The following is a 12,167-nucleotide window of genomic DNA, read 5'->3' as shown; positions in this document are numbered from 1 at the left end:
ATATATATATATATATAATAAAGTTGAAATTATTTTTTAATTTGAAAATTAAATTCAGATTTTGAAAAAGAGAAATAGCAATTAAATATATTGAAAATATATATATTTTTTAGAATGAGCGAAAAATAAATACACGGTATTATTTATGAATTCAAATTAAACGTTTTTTCAAAAAATTGAAATTTTTGTCACAGTTCTTCAACTTATAAATAAGTAAAATACCTTTGCCAGCCTCCGCTTTAAAAGAGCGTACAGAAATAATTTAAATGAAACCTCTCAAATTAAGTAGTGATGAAATTTCTTTCGAATACATATACGTTTCGATCTTAAATACGAATCCTCTTCACTGATCTATTTAATGCATCCTATGACATAGGAAGAAGTAATATCTGCACTATGATACCTTATCGAAAGTCAAACGTGTTATATCAGTTTTGCAGGTGTTATCTGTCTCCATATTTTGCATTTACAATTTTATCAGATTAATAATTGTTACGTAATTTAAAATTAGAAATGGATATAATACGTTTGACTTTAATGTAAGTCTAAAATGATTAATTTCAAACTTATATTAATTGCATTGAAAATACAGAGAGATGATGATCTATTGTTTTGAAGGTCATATTTACAGTGAGAACAAAAAGTATTCGTACAAGGAAATTTTTTATAAAAAAAGTCTCATTTGTAGAAAATAAACATTAATTAGCAATTTTATACAATGAATACATTCTATTCTAATATATACAAATGAGCTTCGCATGTATTTCTGATATTACAAGCTAAATTTCTCGACTGTATGAATACTTTTTGAGCATCCGTGCATACAATGGAACTTTTAATTTTTGCTTATTTTTCAGATGATATATTTTCTATAATTAATACAAGTCTTTTTGATATATATAATTTTAAGAAACATACAGTCTATTTTATATTTTATGAATAAATTGTTAATTACCGAGCAAAAAATGATCGTCAATTAAATGTCGAATCGACGAATTGGTATTGAAATCATCGTATCAATATCGATTCGACATCAATTTGATGACTCATTTTTTATTGGATAATATTTAAATTTAAAAATAAAGTTTTATTAAAAAATATTTTCTCTGTACGAATACTTTTTGTATTCACTGTATATATTTTTGAAATCCGACAATATGAATTCAACTCTTATCTCCTTTATCTTCTTATGAGAATATTATGTCTAAATAATCAGATTCTTTGTAATTCTGGTTCTAATTGTTAACGCTTAAAGAAGCTCCAGATCCGGGATGAAACGTATGTACTCGAGGAATAAGTTTTATCATTATTTAATCTGAGAGGTTTAATATAAATTATTTCCGTACGCGCTCTCTCTCTCTCTCTCTCTCTCTCTCTCTCTCTCTCTCTCTCTCTCTCTCCTTTCATTAGCGGGGACTCGCAAAGACATTTTACTTGTTTATGTTGATTTATTCGTTAGAGCTCAAATTTTACTTGTTTATCAATAAAAACTTAAGAAAATTTGCTAATGAGAGCCTGCATCAGATGTTCAATTGATGTCGAAACGTCTGTAATTATATTATATTTTTATGAATACATGAATCACTATTGTCACATTGAATACGTGATAATGATTCAAGTATTTACAAAAATGTAATATAATTACAGACGTTTCGACATCAATATTGTGTATTCTTCAAAGTGCAAAAAATATGTCATCCTCCAGAAACATTGCATTCATTTGATATGTGTTGTCAAAAATGTAAAATACATCGTTAGCTGTAATTTTCGTCAAGATTGTAATCTTCGTCTGTCGTATCTCATCGGATACTCAGATTATTAAGAAAGCCATTATAATAAAAATAAATAATGAGGCTTTTAACAAAGAACATTGACTTAATATCAAATTAATAATTGTGCACTGAGTACTACTTACTTGAGAAACAGGTTAACGATGTTCTGTATAATATAATAAGAGAACGTTGAGTCTCAATTTGTTTATGAGAGGTCAATAACAAAATCATTTATCAGAAATAAGATTAACAAGTATGGAAGCAGCACTCATTTACAAACAAATGTCATGATATAAAGGATCCAATAGATCCGTGTCGCTCTGTATATTTAAAGCGTTTCTCTGTTTTTTAATGTACAGGATGTGCAAAAAGTCTGGATACACCCAAATATCTCATAAACGATAGTTAGCATTAAAAAAAAAATGTTTCTTACAAAAGTTGTAAGGCTTAAAAAGACGATTTAACGATAGTAGGTATTTGACCTAGAATAGCGTTGTCAAGATCAGGTTAAGATCAACATGAATTTTTTAAATAGAATTCCCTCTTTTTTATTACATATTCTTGTAGCTTATCTCGAGAGCTTTCCAAAACACTATAATTAAGTTTATTTTCATTAAATACTTTGCGAGTTATAAGGCTTGAAAGTTATAATACCGCCGACATTAGCATTACGCAAGGTGTCTAACCGACAGCTAAAATCTTTTGAATATTGTTCAGGATCATGTCCTGAATAATATTTGTTAAGATCAAGGTCACTGGAGATTGTTTCTCTTATTTTCATTTTTGCACTGAAAATTCATTTTTATGTAAAAATGAAAATAAGAGAAACAATTCTCCAATGACCTTGATTTTAACAAATGTTATTCAAGATATTATCATACAAGAGGTTTGAGCCATCGATCAGACATCTTGGGTAATGCAGACAATACTGTAACTTTTAACTGCCCGATAACTCGAAAAATATTTAATGAAAATGAACTTAATTATGTGTTTTGGAAAGCTCTCGAGATAAGCTACAAGAATATGAAAAAGGAGGGGTTTTATTAAAAAAATTTATGATGATCTTGACCCGATTTTGACAACGTCATCCTAGGTTAAATAACTACTATCATTGAATGCGTTTTTTTAAGCTTTAGAATTTTTGTAAGAAACATTTTTTTCTAAAATGCTTCGTTTATGAAATATTTGGGTGTATCCAGACTTTTGGCCTATCCTGTATATTGCTTCTGAGATAAGACGTCTATTGAGAACTCTTTCTTCGTCTAAAATTTTGACGTTATTCCAATCGAAATTATGATTGCATTCTAATTTACATTCTGTAATTACCGAATTCTGTCCTGTATTTCTATTAATATGTTTACGATGTTCATCAATTCTTGTTTTTAATAATCATTTGGTTTGTCCTACATAAGTAATGTCATAATTTAGATAATTTATTTTATATACATTAGGACGAAACATTGCTAGTATTTATCCATTTTTTGCACTTTGAAGAGAACACACAATATTGATGTCGTAATTATACGAAACGTTTATAATTATATTATATTTTTGTGAATACATAAATCATCACATTGAACACTTGATGCAAGGTCTCATTGGCAAATTTCTTTAAGTTTTTATTGTTAAATGTTAGAACCTTTTCATTGTATATTATTATTTATTTGTTTGTGTTGATTTATTTGCTAGAATTTAAACTTCACATAGAAAAGAACAATAATATTTTACATATATTGTAAATTTTATAGTAATATTAAATATAACAATATTAATTTAAAAAATGATTAAGAAATTGTATAGAACTCCTCAATATTTAATAAATTAAAGACAAAAATGTCAGGAAAAATAGGAATTGTTATATTAATCTAATTGTTCTTTTTTATAAAACATTTTTTACATGAATGTGATCTCAATTTAATAGGATATATTTTTTCAAAATGTGTGTAATAAAATAACATTTATCTTAAATATGAAAAGGAGAATACAAACTTTCGAGAGTTTTCTGACCATTCGGAGATTGTTTTATTTGTATGTTTTCTTATGTATTTTTCTTTGTAGAAACCGAAAATAATTATTATAATAACGCCAGATTTAAGGAAGAATTACATTAAAATAAAATGAATAAAATCCTTATTCGCATCATTATGAAATCGCTATCAGTTATGCCTCAATAATTTAGAAATTAATTCCAAATTGAATCAAATGTGAGTAATATTGCACCACAACGTTAATTAAATTATATTTCTGATTATAGCATATATGTCATCTTGATACTCACTCCAAGCATCGCGTGTCTGCCGTAAGCTGTACGCATTAGAGCCCGAATAGATGAGTGACTGAGGGGCGCAAAAAACAAGCGATATATTCATAGACTTCATGCTTGTGTGTGAATAGGTTGACGTTTGTTTATTGTGCCACAAAGTCGTTCTGTCCCAACCCATAGTCGTTTGGCAGCTTTTGAGTATCTCGGTTATCTGTTTTTAACTGCTTTTTATCTTATTTTGCGGTAAAATTATTAATTTTTTTGTAACAAATGTTCTAATGAAAGATTTTGTAATGATGCAAATAAGGATTTTAATATCAATTTTTCCTTAAATTTGACGTTATTACAATAATTATTTTCGATTTCTACGAAGAAAAATACATAAGAAAATATAGAAATAAAACGATCCCCGAGTAGTTGGGAAACTCTCGAAAATTTGTACCCTCTCTCCTTTGGAAATATAAAATTTTAATATAAATAATATACTAACAGAATTTCATAGTTTGTGTTTCATATTCTTCCAATCGCAGCGTCGTTCTCCTTTACGAATGCTTTCCATGCGAGGAATAAGATCAATATTTAAATAATCGCACATATTTCCACGCTTCAGTGGAGTCCATTTAGTGGGAGTCATATTCGTAATAATAGGTGTTGGATCTCTATTAGTTGAAAATTAAAAATTAGTTATTAATACACAATTACAAAACTTTTTTAACGAAAAAATTAATTTTTAATTAAAAAAAATTAATGTTTTTAATTCTTCGCACCCTGTTTTAGCAAAATTTGTCCACATTTGGGTTAAGCAATCTATTATTTTATAGTCATCCGAATTAGGTAAAGGTGGTGGCAAATTGAATTCTTTTGTCATATAAGGATAAAATAAAAAAAATAAATCTTCGGCATGAGTCACTCCTACAAAAAATAAAATATTGTTATATAATACATTAATTTTAAAAACGCAGGCTAGATTTCTATTTTGAAGTAATATTTAACTTGTAAATAGTACTACAAAATGTGTATGTATGTGTGTATGTGTGTGTGTGTGTAATCTTTAATTTTTTTAAGTGAAATATTTTTAAATGCATATTGATACATTTTCGATCTCTTATAATAATTTATAAAAATTTAGATTTGTTTTTTAACGATGTCTAACATAATATAAGTGCACTCGTATTCCTTAATAAAGGATTAAAGATTTTTATATGATTTTAAGTAAAATAAGTGACATTACCTGGCAATGTAACCTTTATTATTTCCTTTACGAGGTAAGTTTTACTTTCATATGAGAATTTATACAGATATGTTGGCGTGTAACTGTCAAAACTCATTTGGATATCAACTGCTTCCATGATACCACGATTAAATACGACATCGCTAAGAAAATCAGCGTAATTCGTTAAAGTTTCTTCTGATACTGCTTTATTTCCAAAATATAAAAATCGTAACTCTTCAACTGTGATCGGTATTTTGGACATTGCAGATAAAGCTCTAGGCATTATAGTTTTCGTGAAATCAGAATCAACTTCTTTGAGAGCTTCTTTGCTTATTTCTAAAACAATTTTAAAAACTTTATTGTTACTAATGACTACAGATGCTAGATGGCATGTGGATAATATTTAAGAGACATATTTGTTAAAAAATAATTTATTTCGCTAAAAAGAATATCTATTAGCGTATAAATATTATAGTATATTATTTTTTATACAATGACCTGTTAAAAAAACCCCAGCGTGTGTATAACATTACATTGATAACATTACATTGATAACAGACATATAGATATGTCTATGATCTTATCCAGAAAATGTTTGCTTAATATTGATATATACATACACGCAACATACTGATGTGTGTGTATGTATGTATCGTGCGCATGCACACACACACACAACACACACAATTTTAAGTTTGTGTTGTTCTTTATAGGTCACATCATATAAAAATTTATACACTACAGTGGCTATTAAGATATTTAATGAATGAACGCACAAACATATGCACTTACGTCCGAAAAATGTACTGCATATGAGAAAAGACCCTTCACAACTGTTATTTCCTAAAAGCCATGGCACTTTAACTCCGCGTTGTATTAACGTATTTGGATGTTCTGGAAAGAATGGATTCGGTGATTCATAATCTAAAGTAGGTGTAAATATTAAAACATGTTGTAGACGTTCCTGCAAAAACGTTAAACCAATGAAAATATTTGATAATTTGTTTGCAATTTGTAGTACAATCAATCGTGCTTATATTGCAAAATTATTAACAAATATTGAAATACTTACTACTGGTGTGGCAAGAAACTTCTGTCCAACTTTTGTGAGTTTTTTTGCATCGATTGTCTTAAGAAACTCATAAGCGACTTTCGGATCTGATGTGACTTTTCCAAGTTTCTCGGCAAGTTGAAAACCTCTGCTCATCATTTTGTTTGTCCATTCAGTCAAGCTCCAAGGATTCGAAGCGACGCCGCTTTGCGAGATCGCTTTGTGAAATAAACCTGGAAATTGCAATTGAATTTAGTTATATTAATTAATTATCATTATATCTTTCTTGTTGTTTCTTCAGTTTAATAATATCCAGGTTATTCTATAGAACTGATCTAAGCATTCTTTCAATTATTGTTTTTTTAGTCACTTCGGAATCAATTTTATTTTCGAGAAAATGTTTTGGAAGAAATTATTAGTTATTCCCCCTACAAATTTTAACATTATTCATAAGTTTTTATCATTAATATTTAAATTAAAATTTCAAATGTTTCACACAGAAATTTTTCTAATATATATTTTGCTTAAGATGGATTTTTTTAACGATGAATTTATTACCTACTTTTTGTTGAAGGACAAAGAAGGAAGAGAGAGAAAGAGATTTGGACAAACAGCGTTCATCTTTAATCTTACAATTACGAGAACATATAACTTAGATTTTTGTCGAAGAAAAATCTAGTTCAAAATGATCAAACTTTTTGAATATTTAATAGGAAATTTAATAATAAATACTAGATAAAATTCAAGGATATTATATCATTACATATTAATAGGTCTGTAGGTTATTATACCTTTGCCTAACGGAGATAAGTTTAGATAATGCACGATAGCTCCACCAGCACTTTCGCCAAAGATAGTGACGTTATTCGGGTCTCCACCAAATTGTGATATATTTTTTTGGATCCATTTTAACGCCATAATTATATCTTTTAGACCTTGATTACCTGTTACTACTTTGTCGTAGAGGTTTAGAAAACCTGAAGTCATTAATGCATCTTTCATTTGCAAATTCGAATGACTAAGATCAGAAGTAGAACTATATATTATACATAGATGGTCTATATATTATACCTCATATAAGTAAAATTTATTAATCGTAATATTTCCTTTAACATTTTTTGCTTTAAATAATGCAAAGATAATTTCGACACAATACGAAGTAGCATTTGTACGTACAGTATATCGTACATATACATTACAGTAATACATATATATTATACATAAAATATATTATACGTAAAATGTTATTTAAAAAAAAAACAGCATACTGAGAGATGCGTCTTGCATAATTTCGTATCTAGCTAATATGCAACGTACCAAGAGCTCCTAGTCTGTAATTTAGCGTAACGAGTACCACGTCCTTCCGAACAATATAATCGGGACCATACCAGGTTGCATTACCAGAACCCCAGGCAAAACCGCCACCATGTATCCACACCATAACTGGACGTTTTTTCACAATATCTATAGTATATACATTTAGATAGAGACAATCTTCATCACCTACTATTTCACGTGTTAGTAAATCAACTTGAACAGCGATATTTCCATATTTTGAGGCATCTCTGTGGCCAAACCATCTTTCTGGTGGTAGCGGATCCTGTGTAGATAAATGTATAGCTTTTATTTATCAGAATCAATCTGATATATCTTTTTTATAACAAGAACATGTAGAACAATCTGTCCATTGTGTAATTTGCTTTATAGTTGATCTGCGCGCAAATGTTTGGATCGAGAAAATTAACTAATTTTTGATATAAATGATTGACACGCGTATCGATTCTTCAGATTTTTTTGGGAGGTTTTTTATTATGAATATTATTTATACTCTATTTCGTAATGTATACTATACGTCATAAACTCAAGAATGATGATTAATGGAAAGAAAGCAAAGCTCATAAACGTGTAACTAAAGTCCTTGAATTATGTAAATTATATAATTTTTCATTTGTCAATAACAATTTATCGACAATACAATAAAATCGATAATAAAGTTTTCGCGTTCGTATAGCATTCGAATTATTTACGAAAAATTTCAAGCGACACTTATATAATTTTTTTTCATATATTATGTGCGTCCTTAGATATTAGCACGTTGAAAAACCTAAGCAATAGAACTTATGCAGTAAATGACAACCATTTACAATTGAGCAATCTCAAAAATAGGTCAACCTGAAAAGAACGCTCGACTGTGACTGATCGACCCATGGATGTAGTCAAGAGGGGGAAGCTATGTCACCTCTAGATCTTAAATGAAGACAAAAATAATTCAAAACAATTACATATTTACAGACTATGCTTAATGAGTATTTAAAAGAAATTAATTTTAGAAAAGAAGAAAGAATTGAAGGAAAAAAATATAGAAAAGTTTTCCGAGAATTCAAGATTACTTTTTTAAATTTAAATTAAAAAAAATTAAAAAATAATAATATAGAACATAACAGGTCCAATAGTTCATACTCGACTTCTCCCCCTTTCCTTCAGATTTAAAAGTCTCAACTGTAATTTGGCTCTTCTCTCCTTAAACAAAATCCTCTGGTTAATAAATTGGTTTATTTACTGCTTCAGTTATACTGTTTACGTTTTTATATGCTTTAATTACATGTGTGTGTGTGTGTGTGAATGTTATAACAGAAAGATTAATTTCTATCAGGAATAAATCGTTGTACCTATTCAAATCATACTAAAAATTTGTCGCTATAATTGAATATTAATATGTGAAGAATCAATTCGCATTAATTATTTTTTTAATCAAAATTTTAATTTTTCTTAATTTTTGCAAATTGCTAATTATTAATAATATGTCAATAAAAATTGTTTCCAACTAGAAATTAATTAGTAATAAAGACAATAAAGCGTGAGAAAAATTTTAAGGTTTCTTTTTATTTTCGAGCAGATATAGGTATATTTCTTTTTATTCTTATATCTAAAATGTTTTTTAATTTACTAATACCATAAATAAATTATCTAATAATAATTATGAAAAAAATCAATGCCGATTATATTAATATTAATTTTTGACTTTCTGCAATAAACTTAAATTTTATATTTAATTTTATATTTATATTTGTCTATAAATCACTCTCTGAATGTTGTGTTTACGAAAAATCCAAAGCGCTAGAAATAACTATAATCTGATAATTTAACTAAACGCCAAATAATGATCTGAGATACAACAGTGAAAGAAACGATTACTACTTTTTTTTTTACATTATTAACATTCAATTATAATTTCCTCAATTGACATTTTATATCTTTTCGGTTAAATTAAAAATAAGACAGATAAGTAGAAGTGAATTTTCTGTCAGTTAGACTCAAGATTAAAATTGAACGGTTATGTTGAACGCGGCTATAGTAACGGAATGTTATTCACCTTGAATCTTAGTTGGCCAACCGGCGGTTTTGCGTACGGTATTCCTCGGAATGCGACGTAATGACCACCATAGACAGCTTCCTCAACGATACCGATTAATCTTCCCTCATGTACATGCACGTCTACTCGATTATTATCCATGATACGGTGGAAGAATAGCAACAGAGGTATATTAACGAATCTGCTGGTCTACGTTGTATGACTATGTATGTCGAGATTATGTAACTATATATATATACTCGTGGAACTGAACGTCAGAGTATATTATATAATGACACCAGTTCTCATCGAGAGAGTGGGGATTAAATGAAGAAGAGTTGCTGATTCGTTGTTTGTATGATACCATTGTCGCCGAATAACTCTCTCATAATGTAGCAAAAAGTAGCATGACAAATGGTATTTTTCATGTTAAAATATTACAAATAATTAATAATAAAATAACAATTATATATATAGAATGTTCCATTTTAACGGAAATAGCACTATATCTCTCAAATTTGACGTCGTAGTATAAAAAAACAAAACAATTTTTAAACAAAAATGTGGTCTGAAAGAGGATAAAATTGAAAATCAATTTTTGAAAAAAATTGATTTTTTAAGATCACACAAAGCTTATCGCTATGAAGATTATAGCCATTAAAAAAAATGTAATTACATGATATACATATTTTTATATAAATATATTTCTAGTTATTCTATATATAAAAGTATTAAGATAGAGTTATCGAAAAATTAATAGTTTTTACGAGAAATTTTATACTTTATTCTTATATATTTTAGCATGATGTACAAAATATATCGTAAAATATTTATGACATTTTGGCAACTATATCTTAATTCTTTGGTCATGAGATTTTTAAAGGCATATTATCGATATTTTGATTGTGAATTCTTTTGATAGATAGATTTTAAATTGTAAAATAAAAAAATACACACACAACACACACACACACACACACACACACACACACACATTCACATACCACAATCCGACATCTATGATACAAATTTTTTGTTAAAGCTTTTACAAGTATATCAATTTTTTCAAATTTTCATATTTATATTCAGAAATATTAAAAGAATTTACTCTGTGAAACAAACGATAGGCTCTAATTTAAATAGTAATAATGATAATGAGTATATCACCGTTATTCACGCTAAATGTATCTGCGAAATAAAAACAATTAAAATTAAAACTAGACATTTCGATCCTATCATTTTTATTGAGTCATATCAATATTTCTTATCTAATCTAATTCAAGTTACATCAAATCATTATCTATTTTAAATTGTCAATATTATATTCTCTATAATTAAAACATTTGCATTTTAATAATAAGCTTGCTTCCTTTACATTTTCGTAATTAACAATTTTTTTTGCTCTGTTGCTTGAAAATCCTTATAGCTGATGAAATTAGAATTAAAATTCCACGTTACCGACGGATGGTTAATATTTTTATACGCAGACTACTGAGATAAATCAATTGATGTAAAGAAAATATTATATGTACATAGTTGCTTTTCAAAAATGTTATGCAATATGCAACTGTTACACAGAGAAAATTTTATATTTAAAATTACTATAATGTTGTAGAAATTGCGGATTATCATGACAATTATAAGTTTAAATGCTATAGCTACTTTTTTAAAAACAATAATGCAGCGTAATTTTTACACTTTTTCATAGTAAAAAATTTTTTATTACAAAATCAAAATTTGTTGAATAAAAGTTAGTATTGTAAAGATAAGTAAAAAAAATATATATCTAGCAAATTTTGTTTGCGTATCATAATAAAAATTAACTGTTTTCATGTTAGAATATAGTTTAAGCAAAGGCTTTTAACAAAAATTACTTCATTTATGTGATAAAAATTAGTAGTACCATAGTAAAAGTTATGTCGGAATCATATTGTGATGTCCATCGAAAATACAAGAAATAATATATATAAAGTATAATTTAAAATTATATTATAACTTAATATTAAATTTTCTCGATGTATATATGCTTTTGTCAAAGCAACTATGTATTTTGTTTACACTAATAATTGATTTATTCTAATATTCTATGCCTAAAATTATTAAGGTACATAAAAAAATGTACAGTTTATGAGATATTTTATATTTTATGTCAAAATATGCCAGAATAAAGAATACATTTTTTTGTAAATTATTGATATTTTTTTATAACTTTACTTTAATATTTTTATATATAGAATTACTAAAAGAATCATATTATGTAAAAAAAATATATAATTCTAAAAAAAATGATGACTTTCATATAATCTTAAAAAATCAATGTTTTCGAAAATTGATTTTATCATTATTTGTCTCTCTTTAAATAATACAAATTTATCTAAAACATTTTTATATGATGTTAAATTTATAAGATATACTGCTGTTCCCATTAAAGAATAAGATACACATACACACATTCTGTATATAATAACTTACGTAATAGGTATGATAAAAAACTTGCGTGCTAATAAATTTTTAAT

At 27.2% G+C, this 12,167-nt stretch overlaps 2 protein-coding genes across 7 annotated transcripts in view; one reads left to right on the top strand and one right to left on the bottom strand.

Annotated features, from left to right (window-relative positions):
• Positions 1–9,860, bottom strand: part of LOC108754946 (para-nitrobenzyl esterase-like) — a 15,279-nt gene extending 5,419 nt beyond the window's left edge. The window contains exons 1-8 of one of the 3 annotated variants that reach the window (XM_018497618.1): positions 9,673–9,860; positions 7,617–7,899; positions 7,091–7,276; positions 6,321–6,532; positions 6,041–6,212; positions 5,267–5,584; positions 4,803–4,947; positions 4,526–4,694 (exon numbers count right to left, since the gene is read on the bottom strand). In XM_018497618.1, coding sequence (XP_018353120.1) covers positions 4,532–4,694; positions 4,803–4,947; positions 5,267–5,584; positions 6,041–6,212; positions 6,321–6,532; positions 7,091–7,276; positions 7,617–7,899; positions 9,673–9,813 — 1,620 coding nt within the window. In that variant the 5' untranslated portion in view covers positions 9,814–9,860 and the 3' untranslated portion in view covers positions 4,526–4,531. Of the gene's footprint in view, positions 1–222; positions 396–4,525; positions 4,695–4,802; positions 4,948–5,266; positions 5,585–6,040; positions 6,213–6,320; positions 6,533–7,090; positions 7,277–7,616; positions 7,900–9,672 lie in introns of those variants that run through there. The other 2 variants (XM_018497620.1, XM_018497619.1) reach the window with 2 other exon arrangements.
• LOC108754948 (calcitonin receptor-like) overlaps positions 1–12,167 on the top strand; it is a 112,896-nt gene that overhangs the window by 45,159 nt on the left and 55,570 nt on the right. The gene's annotated exons all lie outside the window — the stretch shown is intronic.

Source organism: Trachymyrmex septentrionalis, unplaced genomic scaffold (assembly GCF_001594115.1).
Source record: "Trachymyrmex septentrionalis isolate Tsep2-gDNA-1 unplaced genomic scaffold, Tsep1.0 scaffold83, whole genome shotgun sequence".
Lineage (NCBI taxonomy): Eukaryota > Metazoa > Arthropoda > Insecta > Hymenoptera > Formicidae > Trachymyrmex > Trachymyrmex septentrionalis.
Note: the sequence above shows the minus strand (reverse complement) of the source record. Positions and strands in the feature narration are given on the sequence as shown.